The sequence below is a fragment of the Chiloscyllium punctatum genome, chromosome 44 (genome assembly GCF_047496795.1).
Source record: "Chiloscyllium punctatum isolate Juve2018m chromosome 44, sChiPun1.3, whole genome shotgun sequence".
Lineage (NCBI taxonomy): Eukaryota > Metazoa > Chordata > Chondrichthyes > Orectolobiformes > Hemiscylliidae > Chiloscyllium > Chiloscyllium punctatum.
Genome location: NC_092782.1, coordinates 13,625,884 through 13,652,303, shown reverse-complemented (window position 1 = coordinate 13,652,303; position 26,420 = coordinate 13,625,884). Strand labels below are relative to the sequence as shown.

General features: G+C 40.6%; 1 protein-coding gene across 12 annotated transcripts in view; it reads left to right on the top strand.

The window, feature by feature from the left end:
- c2cd5 (C2 calcium dependent domain containing 5) overlaps positions 1-26,420 on the top strand; it is a 126,551-nt gene that overhangs the window by 81,673 nt on the left and 18,458 nt on the right. For 11 of the 12 annotated variants that reach the window (XR_011955273.1, XM_072562278.1, XM_072562276.1 and 8 more), the window contains 6 exons: positions 2,471-2,611; positions 13,818-13,881; positions 16,611-16,672; positions 19,408-19,509; positions 20,203-20,292; positions 20,394-20,481. Coding sequence is in view for 11 of the 12 variants with exons in the window: in XM_072562278.1 (XP_072418379.1) it covers positions 2,471-2,611; positions 13,818-13,881; positions 16,611-16,672; positions 19,408-19,509; positions 20,203-20,292; positions 20,394-20,481 (547 nt within the window). In the remaining variant the exon portion in view is untranslated. The remainder of the gene's footprint in view (positions 1-2,470; positions 2,612-13,817; positions 13,882-16,610; positions 16,673-19,407; positions 19,510-20,202; positions 20,293-20,393; positions 20,482-26,420) is intronic. The other variant, XM_072562279.1, reaches the window with a different exon arrangement.

The following is a 26,420-nucleotide window of genomic DNA, read 5'->3' as shown; positions in this document are numbered from 1 at the left end:
GCCTCTCCCACCATAAGGCAGTTAATGTTGGAAGTCAGTCGAAGACAGAAGTTGTTGGATTTTTATTTTTTGTGAGTATCTAGTGATACTAGGCAAAGATGGATAAATGAAGGTGAAGTGTAGATCAGCTATAATTTAATTGAATAACAAGATAAATGTGAGGAGATGATTGGTCGACACCTGTTCCTTGTGCCTGCCGAGCCATGTTTAAGCGTGCTACAAAAAAACTTTACATTCGTAATTATGAGAGTAAGTGTTTCCAAAAAGAATTTTAAAAAATTCTTTATGCCGAAGTATTAATAAAATGTGAGCACGAATATTCCTATCGGTGGTGGGGGGGGGGGAGGTTGGCAGAGACTGTCACTGGACTAGTAATCCAGAGCCCCAGGCTAGTGTTCTGGGGTTATGGGTTTGAATCCCACGATGACAATGGTGAAATTTGAATTCAGTAAAAAATCTGGAAGAAAACATTTTTTAGTCTAATGGTGAGCATGTTACCACCATCAATTGTAAGAACACATCTGGCTTACTGATGGCTTTTCAGGAAGAAAATCTGCCATCCTTGCTTGGTTCACGTACAGGTAACTCCAGACCCACAGCAATGTGGTTGACTCGTAATTGGGATTTGGCATGGACAATAAATGCCCAACTAGTGACTCACACACCTCTTGAATGAATTGTTTTAAAAATCCTTATTTTAGATACATTTATATTTTGGTAATGCCACATAAAAGATGGCAAAAAATTGTTTTTAAATGTAAAAATTATCTAGTAGAAAAATTGGAGTAATAAATGGTGGAATGGAAAGATGACGACTGATTTTAGTTGTAAAAAGAAAACTTTTTATACGGTCAAATTTCTACATTATGTAGATCACGCACAGCCAGAGATGTCTCTGCAAGGAGATGCATCTCTGTATGTGACAGATTTCTGGTTGCACTCTACAAATCTCTATTAATTTGCAAAAGATTAATGTTGTGTACATTGGACTGAAATTGATGGTTACCCAACTGACATCACTTGTAGAATCCACTGTATAATAAGGGAATTAAGCCTAATACCTGTGACAGGAGGTTGTTGAGTGTACCTGAAAATTGTTTCTCAAGCTCACTTATTCTAAGTGGCAACATCTTTTGAAGATTAGACCACCTAAGCATTGGTCAGTCATAATGTAGATTTTACCTTGGTTTGATGCAGTTTTCAAATTACACTAACAGTATGCGGAATAACTACATTTGTGTCCAATACTTTATTGGGACTATGTTCAAATATCTGTTTCTTGAATCATTTTGGTTTCATGCCTTTTTTAATACAATGGAGTTATGTCTGAAATAAAAAGACATTGCTGGAAAAACTCAGCAAGTCTGGCAGCATCTGTGCAAGAGCGCAGAATTTTGAAGAAGGATATCTGGACCCAAAACATTAAGTCTGTTTTCTTGCCACGGATGCTGCCAGATTTGCCGAGTTTTTCCGGCAATTTCTGTTTGCTTCTCATTTCCGGCATCAGCAGTTCTTTGGTTTGTTTGTTTGTTTAACATTGTGACTGACATTACTTCCCTAATTTTATACTTTTCAACTTACTGTTGATGAGTCAAATGCTCCCTATAGCTGGCAGGCTTTCATCACACTCACTTTCAAAATGTAAAATTGGCCCCTCCCTTTTAGATTTATCGTAATAAAAGTGATCAATTTCGAGCACATAATGTGCAGATTACACCGAGACATACAAAATGCCCAAAGGATATCAGCCCAAAGCATCGTTACTTTCTTACCAAACATGCTAAGAACCGCGGGTTGCCAAAACCTATTGGAAAATGCTTTTGTGACATGGTCAATCCGTGGCACCTTCCTAATGTCAGCCACAACTTCTATGAAATTGCCAGTGCCAAGTATCTATGAAACATATTTCTGCAAGGCATCATGTAAAGTTTGTGGAACCTTGTAAAGATTTTGAAGTAAGCAAAATTAATGTGACCCCTGCAGAAATATGATGTGGCTATCCAAAATTTAACTATTGTAAATATATTCAAGCATTGTAGGAAAATGACCCCAATAACTTGTTTAATTGAGTGATCGAGACAGCCATATAAGATCTGAGGCTCATGTAAGGTTTACTGAGCTCCAACCATGACTGAGGGCTGACGTTTGTCTCAGTGCCTGTTGCCAAGGGAGGGCAAAGCAGCTAAGGTTCCCATTCCTGATTAATTTCTAGTGATCCTGGTGGAGGTTCATGAATTTGGATGCTGTTTGAAGGCAGGATCAGGTCAAGAGGTTATGACCACTCCATTCTTCCAATACCATTTATTGCATTCATAGTCTAGCTTCACATGAGGTACTGGAGGGTGACTAAAGCCCTTGGAATTGTACCCTTGGAGTACATAAGAGCTGTCGGTGGAGCAGAGGAGGAAATTATTCGTGAAATATTTTCATAGCAACCTTTATTTCCTGTCCGATACACTTTTGACAATAGGAGATCCTAGAGGAGCTGCTTGGATCCCCAATCCCAGAATCAAGGCAGCGTTCCAGGCTCTTTAGGTCCCAGTCAGAAAGTTCAGATGATGTTTCAGAACTGGATCTTTCACATGGAAAAAAGGATGCATTTGTATTAGAGGTAAGGAAAACTTTATTAGCTAGATATAATGGCTTTCCTTCAGATTATAATGCTAAACATCTGCAGATTTTAAAATTGAACTATTCCACTGAACAAAATCAATATTTAAAAGCAGTATATTCCATTGTTCAGAAGTAGAAGAACACTGTGGTCAACTGTACGGCCCTTGACCCTGTTCTACCACTCAGTAAGGTCATGGCTGGTCTTCCACATTAATGCTAAAATTGTGCATGTCCTCCATTTCCCTTGATTACCTGAGAGTTTGAAAATCTATTTATCTCAATGTTAAATATTCCCACCAGCAGACTGCCCACAACTATCTGGGCAGGACAATTGAAAGGATTTTCAATCTTCTGAATTAAGACATGTCTCCTCTTCTCTTCCTAAATAGTCATCATCTTATCCTGTGCCTCTGTGACTGCCCCTTCATAATCTTAGATGTTTCACTTGAAATCATCTCTCATTCATCTAAATTCCAGAGAGTACCGGCTCATTTTGCTCAGTCTCCAATCACAGGACCACCCTCTTTTCCCCTGATCCAACCTGGTGAACTTTCCTGCACAACTTCCAAGGTGATATATCCTTCCAGAGATATGGAGACTAAAAGTGCACATAGTTTTCCAAGTGAGGTCTCCCCAACAGCCCACAGTAGACTGTGTTTTAGTTCTTACATTTCAATCCCCTTTTGATTACAATGCCATTTGTCTCCCTAATTGTTTGCTAATCTTTTTTTGTGAGTATATAAGTGATTCCCTTAGCAGCAACGTTTAAAAGTTTCACGTCTTTTAAAAAGTCTTCTACTTTTTGTTACTATCAGGTGATGAAGGCTTCCCTTCTATTCCACTCCTTTATTGACTGCAGTAGGTATCAATAAAGGAAATACTCGTTAATTCAGTGAGTGTTAATTGTTTATGGGCAATGATCATAAAAGAGACAATTGGATTTTCTTTTCGTTTTAGAAAAGAGGATAATTTTATTGTATTTAACTTACTTTTGAGTAGATCTGATTGTCTCTCCCCCTTTTGCATGAGGGTGCACACACACACACACACACACACACACACACACACACACACACACACACACACACACACAAATAGATTACAGGTAGTTGGAGGATACATGAGGAAATTTAGAGTCAGTTAAAAGTAAAAGGTATATGGTACTCAAAGGTTGGTGGCTTGTCTGACTTCATATTGAACTTGGTAGACCTGCTTTCAACACTGAGGTGATTTTAAAATATTCAAATGATTTATCTTTTGGAGACAGTAGCTACTAGATAGATTTTTAAAAGAATTCAATCTATGTAGCATCTGACTGATGAAAATCATTAGACAGGATTCAAAACTTACATGTTTGCTGAGGAGAGAAAGGGAATCCACTCGAGGGCTTGCTTCCTCAATACCTCAATTGCTTGTCCCATTCAGCAGAAGAAACCATAGCAAATAACTAGTTGGCTTCTCACATGACTAAATCTAGAATGGTGCTGGAAAAGCACAGCAGGTCAAGCAGTATTTGGCTTTTGCCCAAAACGTCGATTTTTCCTGTTCCTCGGATGCTGCCTGACCTGCTGTGCTTTTCCAGCACCACTCTCATCTTGACTCTAATGTCCAGCATCTGCAGTACCCACTTCTACCTACGTGACCAAATCTTTTCAACTGACCAATGACCCAAAAGTAACGTGGCTGGTATATTCCAGTTGCCTGGTTTATATGGTGGGGTTAGGAGTTGCTTTTGTGAATGTTTTCTCATCAACCTACTCAGGGACGTAAAAACACACTTTTGGAGCAGATGGGACCTGAATTGAGTTCTCCTGCAACCACAAGAGCTATGATGTTCCTTTGGTAACCAAAGTCCCACTGGCCAAGTGTTAAGCCGAATGATTTGTATCCAACCTGTTAAGTATTTAGGTGATTGTCCAGATGCTTCCCTAATGACATGGAATTAGTCCTGATTCATAATCCTTCAGGGTCTTTGTTCTCGGTCCAGCTTTTCATATATTGCCTACATTTATATCATCTTGAAATGTGGAATTTACAGTGATGTGAATGTGCAGCCACCTTTTGTAATCCCAAGTGACTGGAATGTGACTTTCAGTTTTACTAAAAATTGCAATTGAGGGTTTCAAGCCAATTAACATCAGAATCATGTTAATATCTCCACACTGCACAACTTTTGTTTTTTTTAAACAAAAATGCATTCACATTAAAACAATCACTTATCAGTCTCGTACTGCTATATCTCTGCTCGAAGTTCAAATTTCTCATCTCTTGTGTGGCACAGTTGTAACTGAGCCTCTTTTGATATTGTGATCCATGTTAGGAAGACATTACTTTGGAAACCTGCTGCCCTCTGATTTTTTTTTTCTTCTCAATCCCTGTTGGGTATTGTTTGGAGGTTTGGTCATTAGCATCTCGTGTTGGCACTCTGAATATTTTGATATGAACACTCACGGTTTTCTTTCTCAGTTTTGGGTTTAATGGGAATTCACATTTAATACTCAACTTTCTAAGGAGTTTGAATTTCATAGGCTACTGTGGATAGAAATTTTCATTAAACCCCTAATGTTTACTCTGCAGAGTTTTGTTGCTGTATGATTTCATTGCTTGTAAAAACTTTTTAGCTCTTTAATTACTATGTATAAAGCCCATGGTTTAAAAGTTCAGATTTCAGCACATCAATAAATATTAATTCTGAGGTCATTGGGTTGTAACTTGGTAATAAACCCAAGTGCACTATATTCCTACAGCTTGTCTTCCGTATACTGTGAAACTGAATTACTGCTTTTAGTTGGATTAAATTTTGAACCTAATGATTTGAACGTTAAGTGGCCAGTTCCACACTGACTGCTCTTGTGTTTCCCTTATGCTGTTGATAAGCACTGTTCACCACTGGGACACATCTTTCCTTGGTCCTTTACATTGAGATAGGCTTTCGCCCAAACAGAGTCATCTCTTCTGGAATACTATTGCAACAAATGGCAGTGTGCACAACTCTTTTATGGCACATCAGTTAAGCGAGGTATCTCTCACACACTCTCTCTCTTTTGCTCTCTCTCACTCTGCTCATTTGTTTGGGAACTTGCATAATCTATATTTAAATTCTGGAAGATTTGTTTTTGCCAGCTATTCAGGTGCATTTCCAGTTGCTGTTATCTCAGTATGTTTGCTTTCCCTGGCCCCATCTTTCCACACGTTCTACTTACTGGCTCAATTTTGTTCTCCACAAATTTCACAGGCTTCATTGCCTTCTTTGGGTGTTTTAAGACCCCCTCAACCTTCTGGACCTATGCAGAAGCTTGCTTGGTTTTCTAGAGTCCAAGGACTGCTCTGGATCCATTGAGGATGGTAATTCACTACACTACAGTCCACCATTATATAGGCAACTTTGAAATCACACCTACCATTATTACGAACTCCATCGCTCATCCTGCAGGTATGTCTTTGTTTAAAAAAAACTCTATACATTCTACAGTGAGTCTTTTAACCAGGGTTCATTCTGCTTTCAGCAATGGTTGCAAACAACTAGTATCTCTTAAGATTGCTGATCTTTCCTTTTTTTGGGGGAAAATTATGATTAAAAGGAGAATAAATCAAAATCCTGTTAGATACTCTGATCCTTGACTATGTTGAAGTACAAGCTCATGACATTCATAACCAGAAACACCATCTTGACTTCAGAACTTTCTTGTGGATCCTTTGGCATGCCAACAGCTCTCCCTCATGTATCTAAATTTTCTGTGCTGAAAACACAATGGGCATTCCCCTATTCATTCATCTCTTTTGATATCTTTGAAAAGTTGGGGATTGATGTGTCTTTCCTGTATTACACCCCTTTTTCTTAAGTCTGTCTGAACTTCTTCAACCACCTCCTGATTGTCAAAAGCCTGTGAAATTGAGCAGATCCCAATTTGCTTTGAAGTTGCATGTCTGTGGGCTAATTCATAGATATCTACTACGGTGGAGTGCCACTCTGACTTCGGAGACTCTTTGTTCTTCATGTGGGATTTTCAGGAAAAATCAAGAGATTTTGAACTCCTCAAGGACATTCACATTCTGAGGTTCCCATTGCTGGGATATTTCTCAAATGCCCATATCCACCACTCAAAAGGAATTTTGGTAACTCATTCACATTCATAAGGTCTAAGGCAGCTTTCAGGTAATTCAGAATTTTGGTAGAAAGCCTCTGATCAGCTTGTGTGAATTCATGATAACCTTTATAGTCGTCTCCAAATTTGACAAACTTGTTATGGACAATAAGGAATAAACTTAATGGGCTTTTCCTGTTAATCTGCTTTGTCATGGAAAGGTCCAAATTCCTGTTGTCTCCTTTGGCTGCTTGGCCATTGAACCAAAATGCCCTAGGTTCCCCTTATCAAACTTTGGTATCTGCTGTGATAACTAAATTCAACACGTAGTCCTTAAATGGGGTTGCTTTTCTAACTAGAAGCATCCTTACTGAGCACAATGGACCATTCCTGATCAGTTCAAGCTGTCATAAATCCATGTTTTGCTTTTCCTCTGGAACACTCATTCTTTCTCCTCCTCTTGTCCCAATGTGTCTTTCTCTTTTACAGTGAACTCTCCTTCCCTTTTCTGTCTGTCTCTCTCTTTCTCTCCTTCCTTTATTCTTTTGCTTGGAATTACAATTCCAATCTACCATTTCAGATTTCATGCCACTCTCCTTTTCCTCAGATTCAGTTGCAAATTGGATGGTCACGCATTTCATGATTTTTGTTTGGTTTGCTAGCTTTTGGACAGCTGGATACTTATAAATGTCCAGCTACATTCCTTAATCCATTCATTGATAAAGCGTTTAAAACTGTACCAAGTTATTTCCTTCTCTTTTTAGAAAGTTAATGACTTCAAATATGGACACTTTTTTTAAGTCCTCAAGCATTACATACTACAAGAAAACCTGTATAGAAACTGCAAATTACTACTAAGGATCATCTAATTTTCTACTGGGTTGATCTCGTGGATGCGGAGGTCACATGAGGCACTGTCTCAAGGCTGCACTCATTTCCCATTCCTCCTCAAAGATGCACATGCCAATTCAATGGCTATTTAACTGTTTACATGTGGATCAAAAGAGACAGCTTTTGTTGAGTCTTTTTTTAAAATGATACTTTTAATTTGGATAATTAGGTCTAAGTACTTTTCTCTTTTTAAAATAAACTTATTTCTTCCTCCATTGAAAACATTTTGCATATATTAAGCAATTTAAAGTCCATTAAGCTGAAAGGGGTGCACAGGTTAGTGACTTGGCTGGCTTTTATGCTAAACCTGTTGCCTGCGGTGTGAAGCAATTTAAAAATGTTGCCCGGCATTTTTATCTGATCTGGGTACTGTGCCTGTTGAGTTGTAGTCTTTTTAAAATTTCTGTCTCTGGTACCTCGTTGGTCATGATCAGCTGACAGGCTTTGAAACTTGCAGGTTGGCTGGAGAGTGAGAGGCAACCTTTAGCATCTCAGTTGCTTGTCCCTAATCTGCAAAGAACCCATTTGCTTAAATGCACATTGGGCTTGTTGACGTGTCGTATAACCTTCTCTTGCCGACGGACCAGTCATTCAAATATGGTCATGCCTGATGTATTCCAGTTGCTTGACTTATCACCAATGTTTAAATTATATCTGAGAACATTCCTTTCATAGCCATAGTGCCATTTTTCAAATATTACGTCTAATGGTCTGACTCACCCAGCTACTTTGCTAATGGCATTGGTAGTTTTCCCTATGCATGCTCTCAAGTATATTGTTCATAGTGTTCATTTGCAGACAGGTTGTTCATTTCAGTGGCATTAGATACAAGTAAGGAGCCGTCTAAGAATGTAATCACAAATTGCTGGTGCATGGTTTCTAGTCTTTTTAAATGTTCACTGAGGAGTTTATAGCCAGCAAATTGAAAAAGTGTTACTTATAATAAAGCTTAGCCTCTTACCATTTCTATTCTTACAACAAATGTGAGTAATCTCTCATTTCTCCACATTTCTATGAGATGTACAGCATGGAAACAGACCCTTCGGTCCAACTCATCTCTAACACCTGAAGAAGGAGCAAGGCTGCAAAAGCTTGTTTGGACTGTAACCTGGTGTTGTGTGATTTTTGACCTTGTCCAACCCAGACCTAAACTACCACTTGTTACCCACTCTCCTAACCAGTCTGTAACTATTTGGAATCACTCTGTGTCTATCTCAGCTTGTGTTCCCACCTAGCTTTGTATCATCAGCAAATGGAAAGACATTATTCTTGGTCTGTTTGTCGTTAATATAGATTGTAAAAGGCTAGGGGCCTATCTTCATGAACCATTGCTCATTACTGCTTGTTAACTTGAAAGTGCCTCATTTTTCTTCCTTCTGCCTCTTATCCCATACCAAGATGTTACCTCCAACTTCATGAGCATTTTGTGCGATTCCTTATCCCTATGGAGATCACTAACTTTGAAGAACACATTTGAACATCTGGTGACTATCTGGAGGGATCACACAACAAGGCTTTAAAGTTTTGAGATTTTTATAGTAATAAACAGGTTAAACATGATATGTAAGTAACCAATGTACAGTAATCTAGCTGTACTTAACCTGGGAAATACTTTTTTTGTGTTAACTTCTAAAACAACAGAAAACCTTCTGCCACAGTTGCAAGTTATGTTGTCTCTTAAGAGGACACTTCATTCTTTTGGAACTAGTCCAAAGCTTTCTTCATTGCCAATGGGCCTGCTTCCTTTTACTTTGCTAGCTGAGTAATTTATAATTCCAGAACTCTGAAGATTATGCTGGAGATTTCTTTCCTTTTATTCAAGCTCATCATGTCGCTCAGTCTTTGTTTTTTAAAACTTGTCACGAACATGAGCCCTTCATTCTGAATGTGACTTCCACTATGTTCTGCTTGGTAAACCACAAGATTAGCATTTTCCCTGCCTCCGATCCAGGACTTGCTGTTTCTGTTTTCTTCTACTGTCCCTCTCACTGACTTGTTTCTGTCATGTTCAATGATATCTGGAAATCCCCACAATTTGATAATACAAGGACTTTCCATAATTTTTTCCCTTCTCATGGCAATGTGAATCACAGGGGGCATGTAGCCACATGGTCTAATTAACTACTTTCCAGCCACCCAACAGCCATTTATTTCTTTTGTATTAAATATACTTGTTGAGAATAATCATTTACAAAACCTGACATTCCTAACAACTTTCAGTGAGACTTGAGGACAGACAGACAGTCACAGCCAGCACAGACACACTTGCCATTTCTTTAGGTGTGAACATTTTACATCGTCTTTGTAAGTTTTTGACTTCAACCCCTCTTATCTGTACAGCATCCAAGTTTATTGTTGAGCAAAATTCTAAGTAGGTCATTATTTCTCCATTTTACAGTTAAAAGCAACAGTCTCCGAACACCTCACTGTTTTTGTATTGGTAACAAAGACTTCCTTAATGCAGTACCTTCCTGACAGATGATGTCAGACTAATGAGTTTATAGTTGTTTGTTTTATCTCTTCACTCTTCTTAAATAGTGGTGTTATATTTGCTAACTTCCAATTCATTATGGTCATTCTGGAATGGACTATCGTAACCAGTGTATCAATTATCTCTGCAGTTATTTCTCATAAAATCTTCGGCTTAGGACATCAGGTCTGGGGATCTGTCAGATTTTAGTCCTTTATGTTTCTCTGGTACTCTCATTCAGTAAATAACAATTACTTTAATTATCTCACTCATTATCTTTTTCAGGGAAATAGCTTGTGTCTTCTATCTGAAGTTGAACACGGAATATTTGTGCATTGGGGTGGCACAGTGGTTAGCACTGCTGACTCACAGCACAGGGACCAAGGTTTGATTCCAGCCTCAGGTGACTGTGTGGAGTTTGCACATTCTCCCCGTGTCTGTGTGGGTTTCCTCCGGGTGCTCCGGTTTCCTCCCAGAATCCAAAGATGTGCAGGTTAGGTGAATTGGCTATGTTAAATTACCCATAGTGTTAGGTGCATTAGTTAGAGGGAAAATGGGTCTGGGTGGGTTACTTTTCAGAGGATCAGTGTGGACTTGTTGGGCCAAAGGGCTTGTTTCCACACTGTAGAGAATCTAATCTAATCTAATCTATATGTGCTATTTTTCATTCCCCCATGACAATTTCTTCTTTCTTCATTTCTTAGATTACTTGATATTCTCTCACAATGTGCAGTTTTGCCACTCTCCTTTCCATTTACTTGCAATACCTCTGTATGTGTTACTGACTAGTTTATTCTTGTGTGCTAAGTTTTCTGGTTATCAAGCTTTTGGTGACTTTTTGCTAGTTTTTAGAACCCTTGCATTCCTCAGACTTAACATTATTCTTTGCAAGATTATAAGTCTCTAGTTTCAAAACTTATACTATCTTTACCTTTCTTGTAAATCGGATGCACATTGCTTGTTGAGTTTTTGTTTGAAGTGGAATGTATTTTGTTGAACATTTTTATTTTTATTTTAATGTTACCCATTCTATCTATTACCCTACCTTTTTGGGTAAATAAGCAGGCAACTTAAGGCAACTCCTCCAATTACATCATCCCTAAGTTTAAGGTTCTTATTTGTAGTTGGAATATGTCAGTTCCAAACATCAGTTGTATTATGATCACTGTTTCCCTGCAGACTTTGTGTGACTATGAATTAGCCCTGTCTAACTGCAGAATATTAGCTCTGAAGTAGTTTTATTTATTCCTATTTGGGTCCATAACCTATTGTTCAAGGAAATGATCGTGAAACCACTCTACGAAGTAAAGTACCAAACAATAATTGTATCACCTTTGTTGCAAGTGCTAATAACTTCTAGGTTGATGTTCTTTCCAACAGTATAAATGTTAGAACCCTATGAGTTACACACAACATTGTTTTCAGACCCTTTCTATTTCTAATTTCCCCCTATACTGATTCTGTGTCTTGATCTTTTGAGCCAAGAGCCTTTCTCACTGATGTCCTTATGTCATCCATTATTATCAGCGCAATGACCTCTGCTTTTCCATTCTGACTACCTTTTTGAAATATTGTGTACCTAGCAGTTTAATTTCCAATTTTGGTCATCCTGTAAACTTATCTGTCAAGGTGATTAGATCGAAACACTTATCTATTTGTCCTGCTAATTCATAGTCTTCTCCTGAATTCTCAGTGCATTTAGATAAAGTCTTTAATTTTTTTTAAAAATGCTCTTTGCATGGACTTTATTCACTGATGCAGTATTACCATTAAATTTTCGATCCCTTTTTGTCCCAAATTGCAATAATCTATTATCTTGATCTTTCTGTTTTTATCTTTCACATGACCTCTCCACACCTTTAATTTAAAGCCCTTTCCACAAGCCTAGTTTTATATGACTTGTTAGGGCTCTGATCCCAGTCTGGTTTCAATGGACAGATTCCAACAGAACAGCTCCCTCTTTCTGAAGCACTTGACACTGTTGTCCCATGAATCACCACCCTTTCCTTCCACACCAGTCTTTCGACTTGCTTAATTCTCTGATCCGATTGACCCTACATCAAGTGGTGGAGGCTAACTTGGGTAACAATCCAGACATTATTGCCTTTGACGTCTTTGTGTTAATTTGGACCCAAACTCTTCAAAATCTGTCAAGAAAATGTGATTCCTAGTTAATACATGAATCTGACTAATCAGACACTTCTCCATCTATTCCAAGCTTATATCCAACCGCAAGGAGATTTTTTTAATCCCTGGAAGAGGACAGACATTATGTTGGACTGGAATGACCAGACAGCAAAATCTAACCTGCTGCCTCTACTTTCCCTTACCACTGTTACATTTTTTTAAAAATTCCCCTCACTTCGTTGGTGCAGCAAGCCATTCATAGAAAGTCTGCTTATCCACCCTGAAATTCTTGCTCCCATTCACAAAAGTATCAATTATTTCATATCTATTGGTTAAAGTCTGAGAACTGAAGCTTCCCCACTACAACAGCTTGGTGTCCCCCATATGTCTGACTCACAGACGCAACCAGCTCTCTGAGTGTTAACCAATTCTAAAATTCTACTTAATAGAAGCTGTGACTACTACTTGAAACGGTGTCCAGGTAGCGCACTTTACCCCTGCTGTCTCCCAATGCCTCAGACTCCAGTTCAAAAACTCTGAGCTGAAATTACAAAAGTTACAGACATTTTCTTTACTCATGGTTGTACAAGATTGTGGCATTCATCCAAATCCAAACCTGTCAGTAATATAGCATGCACTTACCTTGTTAGATCTACCTATACTTAATGATTCATTTCATTTGTTAATTAGCTCCTATTTTAATAAAGTTGCAGTCTTGTCATTTCATAGAATAGAATTTGAGTGTTGCTGAAAATAGATTAATTTTGTCAAAGCTTTTTGTTTTGTCCTGATGAGTGCAAATTGTGGCAAATATCAAACTAAAGGGAGTATCATGTGTATTGTGAGAGAGGAGAGTGCGGATTGGTCGGCAAATGGAGTCTGATTGACAATTGCAGTACCTCTACCAATGAGCCAGCTAATGGCTGACATTTGACTGTCATACCTTGTTTATTGGTCAAGACAATCTCAAGAAATCACAAATAATCTGCCTGGTTTAAAATTAAAGCAAAAAGGATTGATGGATCGAAAGAGATTACAAAGGAGGGGTGAGAACGTGAAGTGATTTGAAAATAACTTGAATTTTTAAGTTCAAGATATGACTTAAACAGGACTCAGTGCAAGTCAGTGAGCAGAGGGTGACAAGTGAACAGAATGTGGTACAAATTAAGGCATAGTATGGGTTTAGATATGTTCAGGTATTGAAGGGTAAAATGTCACATGCTGGCCAGGATTGTATTGAATCATCATCTCTAAAGTTTATCAAAGAAGATTCAATAGCAGATGAACTGTGAAGCAAAGGTGGAGTTGCCCAATGTTAGAGAGGGGGGAATAAGAAGTTCACCAAGGTTGTGAACTAACTGGTTGAGCATCAAATATTTTCCAAGACTCAGGAGTGAAGTTTGTAGCAGGATCAAAAGCAATGGCTGTGGTTGCCCTAGTATTTAATTAGAGGAAATTATGCTCATCCAACATAGATGTGAAACAAGCAAAATCATAATTTTGGAGACAGTATAAAGGGCCGAGAGAAGTGGTGTTGATATTCCCAAGACCTAGATGAAGTTTTAAGCAACATTGCACTATAGTTCACTAAATCATGTCAGGGTTATAATATCATTAGCTCTCTATTTCAGATTGATGATGCTGATGCAGTTGAAGACATTCACTCATTGTTGACAGATGCTCCCATACCAGCTGGTAAGCAAAGAAGAAAATATTAGCATAACAAATTATTTTAATAACAAAAGCTTCTCTTTATCATTTTCCACTTCTCTGCAATTTTGTTTCCTAACAGTCTTATGCAATTTTGAAATTTTTCATCTTGCACTCTTCAGAACAATAAGTAAGATTTCCAGTCTAAAGGCAAAACAAATTTATACAATACAACAAGAGAAGAATATGCTGGATGGTAGTCAAGTGTATTGTGATGGTGCATGGTGTGCCAAACTTGCTTCAAATTTAAGCCATGAAGATTGACACTGATTGGCCAAAGCATTGCCCTGAGGATTGAAACAGAATGGCTGACACCTATTTTGTTAACTATAGACAGTGTGTGTGTTCTTTCTGTCTGCAAAGGGCAGGGCCCTGTGTATAAAATAAGTAACTTCTATTAATTTAGCTTAGGGATAATGTCGGCCTGTACCATTTAGAGTCGTAGCGATGTACAGCACGGAAACAGACCATTCGGTCCAACCTGTCCATGCCGATCAGATATCCCAACCCAATCTAGTCCCACCTGCCAGCACCCGGCCCATATCCCTCCAAGCTCTTCCTATTCATATACCCATCCAAATGCCTCTTAAATGTTGCAATTGTACCAGCCTCCACCACATCTGCGTGAAAAAGTTGCCCCTTAGGTCTCTCTTATATCTTTCCCCTCTCACCCTAAACCTATGCTCCCTAGTTCTGGACTCCCCGACCCCAGGGAAAAGACTTTGTCTATTTATCCTATCCATGCCCCTCATAATTTTGTAAACCTCTATAAGGTCACCCCACAGCCTCCGACGCTCCAGGGAAAACAGCCCCTGCCTGTTCAGCCTCTCCCTATAACTCAGATCCTCCAACCCTGGCAACATCCTTGTAAATCTTTTCTGAACCCTTTCAAGCTTCACAACCTCTTTCCGATAGGAAGGAGACCAGAATTGCACGCAATATTCCAACAGTGGCCTAACCAATGTCCTGAACAGCTGCAACATGACCTCCCAACTCCTGTACTCAATACTCTTACCAATAAAGGAAAGCATACCAAACGTAGCCTTCACTATCCTATCTACGTTCGACTCCACTCTCAAGGAGCTGTGCACTCCAAGGTCCCTTTGTTTAGCAACACTCCCTAGGACCTTACCGTTAAGTGTATAAGTCATGCTAAGATTTGCTTTCCCAAAATGCAGCACCTCCCATTTATCTGAATTAAGCTCCATCTGCCACTTCTCAGCCCATTGGCCCATCTGGTCCAGATCCCGTTGTAATCTGAGGTAACCCTCTTCGCTGTCTACTACACCTCCAATTTTGGTGTCATCTGCAAACTTACTAACTATACCTCTTATGCTCGCATCCAAATCATTTATGTAAATGACAAAAAGTAGAGGGCCCAGCACCGATCCTTGTGGCACTCCACTGGTCACAGGCCTCCAGTCTGAAAAGCAACCCTTCACCACCACCCTCTGTGTTCTACCTCTGAGCCAGTTCTGTATCCAAATGGCTAGTTCTCCCTGTATTCCATGAGACCGTTTTCCATTTGGACCAAAAGGTCTGTTTCCATTTTGTATGACTGACTATACATCTATGAGTATGATTACCCACAACAATGACCCGGACAGTCATAAAATTCATGGTCCATTTAGAAATCAGCCAGATTTCTAGCACTAACATCACACCAGCACTGTAATTCACCACTTGTTTGTGATAAAATTAGCTGAGGAAGACTGGGCATTTTTCAGGACCTAATGTGGCAGCCTTAGTCTTGTTTAGAGAGTTTTTTTGTAATACACAGTAACAAATATTCAAACTAGGATAGCTATTATCTCACAGGCTGGCTTTGGTACACCCTCTTTGAGCACCAGGTATGCAAGGTGGGCCAGTGGTTTGAGTCCTTTTGCTGATGTTGCCAACAAGGCCATATCTTGTAACACATGGTGCTGAAGGAGTGCCATAATGCATATTGATCAGTAAAGGTGGGCTACTGTGGTGGACAGTCCTAGGTAGTTGAGGTTGAGTATTTGACAACACAGCAAGGAGAAGGAACTCATTTGACTGGTTAATTTCAAAGCTGAATTTGAGCACAGGATGGAGCCATTAAGCTATCTAAGAAAATTCTTACAGGCAGCTACAGATTCAAATATAGCAAACATATCATCCACTTATCTGAAAAGAGCAATGGATAAGAGTTCAGGTGCAATTCCATTGAAGGTATGTTTCTTGTGGAACCCAACAAAAATGATTGCAAGAGCTAGGCCTGTAGGCTTTCCAAAGCAACGCCATCTCATTTGGGTGTACATAGTGTTAAAAAATTGTACTCCGCTGCACAAGATGATTGATTAATAAGTTCAATGTACACAGATTCCTGTTATGTATCTGGGCTGCCATGCTACATTATTGTTGTGCAGGGCCTCTACCAATCCATTTGCCAACCAGTCAGTGCTTGCTTCTCATTCAGAATACAACATTGTTCTTTGTACATTGTTGTGAATGTCCTGATGTGTATAAGACAAAAACCTTGGACAAAATGTGTCCTTTTCAAGCAATACTAAAGTCCCGTACAAAAAACAATTATTTTTATACAATTGTGGACAGAAATTGAAGGTCAACTGAGGTTTCACATATATGTATGGAAGTTACCTGTCTCTGATCAGCTGAGCCCTCTGTTAATTAGATTTGTACTTAACATTCTTGACTTGTGTTTTATGTCATTTATTTCATGTTGACAGGCTTTTACAGTTGCAATACAGAAATTATGCCTGGGATCAACAATTGGACATCTGATTTACAGGTAAATCTGTAAAGCATTTGAAATAATGAAGAAAGGGTGAAATTGAAATGTGTTCCATCTCACTCTGCTCATAATATGGGTGTTATAGCTTCAGCCCTGCACTGTCAACGGTGACAGGCTTGTTTTGCTGAACCACTGCTGTCTAGCTGTAACAGCTACTAATGGGTTTCACACAGGCAATCATCATTTAGTCTTGAGAAATTGCACCCCAATATTCTGTGCAGCTTCAGCTCCATTAATTTGTATTTGGAGGCAGAAGAGTTGTGCACAAAAATAAAGATTACCTGTCTCCGCGAAGTCAACCTCCACTTGCAAACTCTGCATCTGCAACAAGTTACGGGGGAGGGGTCAATTACTACAAGGACACAGGTTCGAGGGATGGAGGGGTTTGGCGTTTAAAAGAGATGTGCAAGGCAGGGTTTTCAAACAAAAGGTGCCTGGAACACACTGCCAGAGGAGGTGGTGGAAGTAGATGCAATAGCAGCATTCAAGAAATACCTGGACAAATACATGAAAGGAAGGGAGTTAAGGGATACAGATCCTGTAAGTGAAGACTGTTTTGGTAGTAAGGGCAAAATGTGTCAGTGCAGGCTTGGGGCCAAAGAGCCTTTTCCAATGCTGTATTGTTCTTTGTTCTTAACTTGGAAAAAGTTTCTGTTTTATTGTCTGCATTTCAGTCTTTGGGCCAAATTCTCTCTCTTGTTGAATGTGTCCTCGTATGCACATGAAAATAAGATGCGTTGAGACTGCAAGCTATCTAACGTTCTGACACAAATCATTATGACTCTGGTGTTTAATTTAGATGGTTAATAGTAAATATTCATTTTTTTTCCACACTATCCTTTTCCCTTCCAGGCTATTTTGAGGTGAACTGGGCATTTTTCAGGACCTCAATGGCAAAAAATATTCTGATCAGGGTAGCTATTATCTCACAGCATGGCTTTGATGCACCCTGTTGAATATCAGGTTTAGAGAGTGAGCAAATGATTTGGGCCCTTTTTCTGAGGTTGTCAGTCACGCCACCTTTCTCGCATGTAGAATCTCAATGTATCTATTGACCAGTAAAGAGAGGCTACTATCTTAGACAGTAAGAGAGAACCTGGGGGCAGATTGTTCATTGAGCACAAGGGAAACAAGCTCATTAGACTGCTCATACGAATCGAGCACAGGACAGACCCTGTTAAGATATCTAAGAAAATTCTTGCATGCATCTGGAGATTCAAAATATAGCAAAGTGTGTATTAGCATACAGAATAGGAAGAATATCTTAAATGTTGAGATTGCAGTTATGCTGTACATAAACAAAAACAAAGGGAAGTTTTGGGACAAAATGGCTTCTTTGTAAGATATATTGATAATTCAGCTTGTTATAGGAACCACAAAGGTAGCAATTAGTTATCTATCCTTAAACCAAAATGCCACTGTTCCTCAAGGCTTTTCATATAAACTATTGCTTTGGTGTGAAAGATGAACGGTAAAGGTTTTGCATTTGAACAATGTTTGGCCATCCAACTGTCTTCTGCTCTGTTGACGGAGGGTATTAGCGGGGTAAATAGAAGCAAACACATAGCTAGAAAATTAGCTTGAAACACTGTTTGTGTTTTTATGCAGTGAGAGTGGTGGATAACCTGCTCGATCCAGCCAAATGGTCAGCACACACCATGCAGTGGATGGATTTTTTTTTAGATTCTGGATTAGTGGTACTGGAAGAGCACAGCTACTTGGATGCTGCCTGAACTGCTGTGCTCTTCCAGCACCACTAATCCAGAATCTGGGTTCCAGCATCTGCAGTCATTGTTTTTACCGGATTTATTTTTAGAGCAAACCTTTTTTTAATTTAACAAAACATCTGTGACATTCCATGATTGGCTTCTGAAATTAATTTGTAATTGTAGTAATTTTTACCTTGCCTATTTAAAACTTGCCTTTAAATATTCAAATGCCCTTATCCCAGTTTGAAAGACTGAGTAGTTTTCCTCAGTCCCTTCTACTACTACAGCTTTCTGTAATTTCTTAGATTCTATGTTCTTTAAAAAGGAACATAAAAATATGTTTTTAAACCAGTGAATACATTGTTACTCAACCTAACATTGTAATAGTTTGAAGTTGTCATGAATTGTTGGAAAGTACAATGCAGCGTATTGATGCTACTACTCTGGAAGAGGTTTCTCTTGCCTTTATATTTAAATAACATCTTATTGTTTGAAATAAACGATGCTGTGCATTTAAGTTATGAAGAGACACAAGGAAGCCATAGAAAATCAGACAAAGTTTATAGCTAACTGGTGTATTTTTTCTGTGCCAGCTGACAATCAATCTGAGCACCTAATCCCACCATCTAGCACTTGGACCATTTAACTGCAAACTGTGCAGTGCTGGAACTCTTGTAATATAGCAACATTATCATAACAGCTATAACCCACGTGTGCAGTTCCAATACTTTGTTTTTTTTCATATGGTCTTTTTTTTTGTTCTTGTTGTGGAAAGTGTGGCAGACTATAGTAATTGCTAAATACTTCTACAGATTATTTTTCTTTCAAGCATCTTTAAAGAATGAATGCACCCCATTTTGGAAGTGTATTTTAAAATACTGAAGTTTGAGGGCCCAGTATTTATGAACTCAGCATTCGTTAGAATGTTACTAGCCATACCATGAACAATTAGTACTTATGGTGTTTTGTTCATAACTCTCAACTGAATGTACCTGTTACCTGAATGTACCTTTTGCTTTTTAGATGTTCACTTCAGTGAGAGTGTTCCGGTTAAACAATGTTACTAGTCTCACATCACATGGACTTAATAAAGCTTTTAGTGATCTTTGTGAAAATCTGCTGAAGGTAAGAGGCTGGAAATTGTGTGAGGAAAGCCACATCATTGTTTCAATCTGAAAGAAAATGCACTTTTTTTGACATTTGTCAATAGATGGGAGGGAAAAAAAACATGTGCTATTTTGTTAATATTTAGCCCTGTAAGTACCCCTTGCTATCTTTAACTTCTGCCAACTCTACAATTCTCCCCTGAACTATGTTCGTTCAATTCTGGTCTCTTGTACAGTCCCCTTTCCTTTTAGTGGTGATCGTGGCTGCAGCCTACATTCTGAAATGCTCTTCTAAAATCTCTTCATTTCACTCCCTTGTTCTCTCAAAAGACCTTCATTAAATCTACATTTTGCCCATGCTTTTAAGGCCAAAGCAAGGGATTTAATGTTTCCCCTCCAAGCCACTCACCATCCTGACTTGGAAATCTATTGCATTCCTTCTCTGTCACTGGGTTAAAATCCTAACGCATTGTGCGTCTACCTACTGTCTGTGGAAGGCAGCTAACCATCACCACCTCAAGGACAAGTAGGGACAGGAAATAAATGCTGGCTAGCTAGCAATGCTCACGTCCCACGAGTAAATGAAAAACATTGGGGTTGTCCTGTTTCTACAGGGTGCAATTGTGGCACTATGAACAATAGAATAATGCTTTAAGGTACTAGGAGGTGTTATGTGTATGTGATGCCATAGTTATTTTTTGAAATTTTCCAGACCCTGTATTTTAAGCTCCGCTCCATGGTACCTTGCTGCCTTTGTCATGTGAATTTTAATGTCGCATTGCCAGAAGATGAGTTAATCCAGGTACGTATACAGTATACTGTCATTATTTATTACATTGCTTAATGATTCAATGTATGTAATTTAAATTGTAGTTTTCATTCACATTTGTTTAATTTTTGTAGGTTGCAGTTACAGCTGTTGCAATAACATATGACAAGGACCAAGCCCAGTGCATCACTAAGGCTTACACAGACAGGACCCTCCTGAAAGGTGAGATATTTCAAGGTCATGAAATAATATTGATTAGTAAATAACAGTTTAAAAATCCAGACTTATTGCTGACAATGGCTAGAAATGATCCAGAAACTCTTACAACTTGAATATTGCTTCTCTGCACCATAACAATGATTTGGAGAGCTGACTTTTTCCAATTAGAATTAGGCTTTATCGTCACTTGTACTCAAGCACAGGGATACAAGAGTAGAGTGAAAAGTGTACAAAGTCATCTTTCTCTGGCACCATGTTAGCTACAAAAAAAAATGATTAACAGAAATAGCCATCTTTGATGCAAAACTGAAACGATCATTTTAGATACATAAAATAATTTTTAAAAAAGCAAAGGCAGAAATACAAGAAATAAAGCCAAGAAGAAAGGGAAACATCTGTACCTTAAAATCTTATCTCCATAAGGTGAAATGGGCCTCCATCTCCTAAGCCATGAGACATTGCTAAGTTGCTCTTCGGTAATAGGAGCTTCATCTGATCCTGCCGACACCAGCTCCCGAAACTCACTGATGCTGCCACTGCCAGCCTCCTGAACTCGTTACTCAATCCCTGCCTCGTTGCTACTATTCCAATCCTCCAATACTATTCCAAGCCACAAAATGCTTCAAAGAAAAGGTAAAGAAGAGCAAATGTAGAAAATGAAAAGGAGTTGGAAGCAGGCGAGCCCCAGACTCAGGAGCCCGAACGCTGCGCTGCTAATCTGACGCCATCTTGGAGTCATGAGAAACTTAGTGTCGTAACATCACATCAGCATTGAAAGGGTATTCACATGCAAACAGCCATGAAGCTAAAGTTCTGTTAAAACTTTGGGAACGCTGGCTCTCTCCCAGTTGTTAGGTTTGTCAACTTTTGATTTTGTTGATAAATTTAGGAGTACAACCGGGAGTAGCTATGACGTTTTGACATATTTTTGGCGCATAGTTTGTGTCGTGCCTCGCCACTGGCCCCGCTGGTAAGCTGAGTAGCTCTGGCTGCTCTGCAACCAAAGGACTGAGAAAAAGTGCGAGACAGCTGTGGTCCACACAGACCTGTTCTCAAAAAAATTATTATGAGTCTTACATTGTCAATGGAGCAGTCCGGCTGGGAAGCATCCCCGGAAAAACAACCTCCCCATAGTCTCGTCTGCGAGCTGTGATAAGTCGTTAAGTTGTACATGTTTAATACCCACAACAAGGTCCATTTCGATTCAAACCGAGACAAGGACCTTGAGACGATATCTCCTGCCTTACATGGAGCTGAGACCGGACACCCCTGTCGGGGAGTCAGTTCGCCCAGTAACGGATGGCCCAGTTAATGTTGAAGAAGGGTCCCTAAGGTCGGTCCACCCTGCGGATGGGGTAAGTATGACTTCCAGACCTTCTACAACAGAAGTTATCAAAACTCAGTACAGGGCACAGAGTATAAGAAGACTGCAACCGAAGCTGTCTCATTCATGGAAGGAGTTGTTATAGAACCAGTATACAACAGAACATTTGTCCCAGAGGTAATTATCTACTACCCCGTCGATGGGCTGTTCTGCAAGGACTGTGACACCCTCTTCCCCACGGTAAGCCTGTTCAAGACTCTTTTGACTAAAGTGAACAGAGTAAAGAGCATTTGAACAAAATGTTCACGCTGTGACAAAGCAGGAGAATATCATGCAATCTCCTACCACTATCCAAAATGCAAAGGCAAGAAACAACCCCCAACAGGGGATATTGCATGCAGTGCCTGTGACCAACAATTTTCTACTCAGTTGGGCCTTGGTCAACACAAGAGGCACAGACACCCTATTCTACGGAATGAAATACTCCTCAAACCTGCACCCAGAGTCAAGGGCAAACCTGGGAGAAGTGATCGCATATAGTCACAGGAGGAGGTGGCACTCCTGAGCAAACTGGAAGTGAGATTTGCAGGATGCAAGTTCATAAATAAATCTATCGCCAGCATCCTTAAGTCAAAAACCCTGAAACAAATCTCAGACAAATGCAGACTCCTGGCAAACACCCTGACGGAGGTCCAAACCCCAAATGAGTCAATGACAGGTAATGACTAGCACAAATCAGAGGCAGAGTGTGTCCAGGAAAATCCCAATGATCAAAACCCGTGCCAAAGAGCGGGCAGAAGAACACCAGCTTTGATCCCTAAACACAGGGACGTAGATGACCAGCTTACACAAGCTGAGGAGCTCTTGAGTGCAAGGAATGACCCAAATGCCCTTGACCTCAGGGTTGGACTAGTGGAAAGCATTACTGACCTGCTAATGAATAGTAGGAAAGGACAGAGAAAACGCAAGAGGCCTCAAAAAGACCAGGCCAAAAGAGACAAAAGGACTGGTATCGATACCGGAGCCGACAAACGATGAGCAGCACGTAGAGCACTCCAGGCGGCATACGCTGGGCGGCAGAAGCCACCCAACAGGTATGCAAGTTGGAGGGAATGGGCATTCGAAAAGTGGTAAAACCTTGAATGTCAAGGGGCAGGCATCTAGTACTTTAGAGATGACAAGATCTCTAACTCGTGGTTAAAAGCAGCAAAAATCCTCTGGGTTTATAAGCCACTTGCTCCTGCAGTGTAATCGATACCCAACAAGCTACACTATCAAGAGGAAGACCAAATCGAAGCAAACTGTGCCGAACATGTGAGACGGCAGTCAAGACAATCTCTCACACTTCGGGATGCTGCCCATTTGTAAAGAACACTCACATAAAACGCCACAGCAAGATCGCTGACCAGTTGCAAAAGCATGTCAGTAAGTATGGCTGGATATCGTACATGGAGCCCAGATTGTTCACAAAAGATGGCTCCCTATGGAAACCGGATCTTATATTTAGGAAAGATCAAAAGATCGCGGTAGTAGATGTCACAGCGCGGTACTCGAATGACAATAAGACACTGGAAATGGCATGGCGTGAAAAAAAGTGACAAGTACAAACACCTGAATGCCGAGATAAAAGAACTGACAGGAGGTCAGAACCCAAGCACTTTGGCTTCATGATAGGTGCACGAGGCAAGTGGCTTGGCCTGAATAACTGCCTCGTGAAATTCCTCTGCATCAAGAGATTTGATACCTTCGCCCAAATGACATCAAGACTCATGCTGTCGCTGACACCCGAATTATCACAATTCTTCAGCGACAAGTGAGCAAACAACCGCAAGACGGTGACAGCACCGAGACAAGGATCGGCTAACCCCCACCAAAAAAATGATATAAAAATAAATAAAAAGGGGGTGCCAATCCACCACTAGCACGGCAGGTCAGAAAGTGTAGGAAAGCTACCATATGGATGGAGGATGGAGGAAGGAAGACCCCAACTGATGAAAAACCACCCAAGTCTCCTATATCACCAGTGCCACCCTGGCCCTTGGTCTGTGGTGATGCTAGAGAGTCCAAAACATCGATGAGCAATGTAAAGACTCGAAAAAGGCACTCCTGTGAGTGTTTCAAAACATTGAACAGTGGTTCAGAAATATCCAACCTGACTTTGTACTAGAGACAAAATCCGTTTCCATTTCTAAAATATCTGGGTATTCAGACTCCAAAGTTAGTATATTATAAATTATCATAGCTTGCTTAGTTTACCTATTTGTTTCCACTTTCATAACAAACTATTTCAAAAACTCAAATTTTTTGCAGGAAGAAAAATCTTTCCCTTTTGTGTCTCATTAAAATTTCTGTAATGTCTTGCTTGAGATACTGTAACACACTCACTCACATTGTGATATTCAGGATTTCATTTCATTGTGTTCTGAGTGCAACATAAAATTTATTATCTACAGATTAGCTTTATGCATTTATGTTGGAAGACATTAAGGGACTTGTTCCAAGAACTTCCAAAGTACATGGTTTTGGTCCTCAGATCATTATTGTGATCACTGTTCTTTTTGACCTCGATATCAGTATACAAGGCACTACAGTAGCGCACCCCTCCCTTTCATATGTTCAGGCCGCGGAAAATGATTCCGTGGATACAGGGGTCACCCTATATTTCAAATCTTTGCAGATGACATGAAATTTGGAATTACAGCAAATAATGAGGCTGACGACAGTCTTAGGAGGACGTGGGCAGACACCTGTCAGATGTGGTTTAATACAGAGAAACATGAAGTGATGCATTTTGGAAAAAGTTAATAAAGACTATATGGTACAGTTTAAATAAGAAAGCAAGATCAGACATCTGGGAAGTATATATGCAAATCTTTAAAAGTAGCAGGATGAATTGGGAAAGCTGTTAGAAATGTATGTGGAATGCAAGGTTTTGTAAATAGAGGAATAAGGTACAAAAGTGCAGGAACCTCAGCTTGGAATATTGCATCCAGTTCTGGGGAGCAGAAGCTCTTTGGAGCCTGTGTGTTAGTTGAGAGGAGATTTACAAGATGGTACCAAGGATGCAAATGCCAGGTGGCTGGAGTGACTAAAGAAGCAAAGCCAGAATGTTTCAAGGAAATTTTAATAAAGGACTTCAGAATCTCGTGTTGCTGGAAAAGCGCAGCAGGTCAGGCAGCATCCAAGGACCAGGCGAATCGACGTTTCGGGCATAAGCCCTTCTTCAGGAATGAGGAGGCTGTGTCAAGCAGGCTAAGATAAAAGGTAGGGAGGAGCATTGGGAATGCGATAGGTGGAAGGAGGTTAAAGTGAGGCTGATAGGCCAGAGAGGGGGTGGGGGCGGAGAGGTCAGGAGGAAGATTGCAGGTCAAGAAGGCGGTGCTGAGTCCGAGGGTTGGGACTGAGATAAGGTGGGGGGAGGGGAAATGAGGAAGCTGGAGAAATCTGCATTCATCCCATGTGGTTGGAGGGTTCTTAGGCGGAAGATGAGGAGCTCTTCCTCCAGGCGTCGTGTTGCCATGGTCTGGCGATGGAGGAGGCCAGGGACCTGCATGTCCTTGGTGGAGTGGGAGGGGGAGTTAAAGTGTTCAGCCATGGGGCGGTTGGGTTGGTTGGTGCGGGTGTCCCAGAGGTGTTTTCTGAAACGTTCCGCAAGTAGGCGGCCTGTCTCCCCAATATAGAGGAGGCCACATCGGGTGCAGCGGATGCAGTAAATGATGTGTGTGGAGGTGCAGGTGAATTTGTGACGGATATGGAAGGATCTCTTGGGGCCTTGGAGGGAAGTGAGGGGGGAGGTGTGGGCGCAAGGTTTGCATTTCTTGCGGTTGCAGGGGAAGGTGCCGGGAGTGGAGGTTGGGTTTGTGGGGGTTGTGGACCTGATGAGGGAGTTGCGGATGGAATGGTCTTTCCGGAGTGCTGATAGGGGAGGGGAGGGGAATAAATCCTTGGTGGTGGGGTCTGTTTGGAGGTGGCGGAAATGACGAAGGATGAAACGACGTATCTGGAGGTTTGTGGGGTGGTAGGTGAGGACCAGTGGGGTTCTGTCCTGATGGCGATTGGAGGGGTAGGGTTCAAGGGCGGAGGAGCGGGAAGTGGAGGAGATGCGGTGGAGAGCATCGTCAACCACGTCTGAGGGGAATTTGCGGTCTTTGAAGAAGGAGGCCATCTGGGTTGTTCGGTATTGGAATTGGTCCTCCTGGGAGCAGATGCGGCGGAGGCGAAGGAATTAGGAATATGGGATGTCGTTTTTACAGGGGGCAGGTGTAATCTAGGTAGCTGTGGGAGTCTGTCGGTTTATAGTAAATGTCTGTGTTGAGTTGGTCGCCCGAGATAGGAATGGAGAGGTCTCGGAAGGGGAGGGAGGAGCCTGAGACGGTCCAGGTAAATTTGAGGTCGGGGTCGAAGGTGTTGGTCAAGTGGATGAACTGTTCACCCTCCTCATGGGAGCACGAGGTAGCGCCGATACAGTCATCGATGTCGCGGAGGAAAAGGTGGGGGTGGTGCCAGTGTAGCTGCGGAAGTTGGACTGTTCCACATATCTGACGAAGAGGCAGGCGTAGCTGGGGCCCATGCGGCTGCCCATGGCTACTCCTTTGGTTTGGAGGAAGTGGGAGGATTG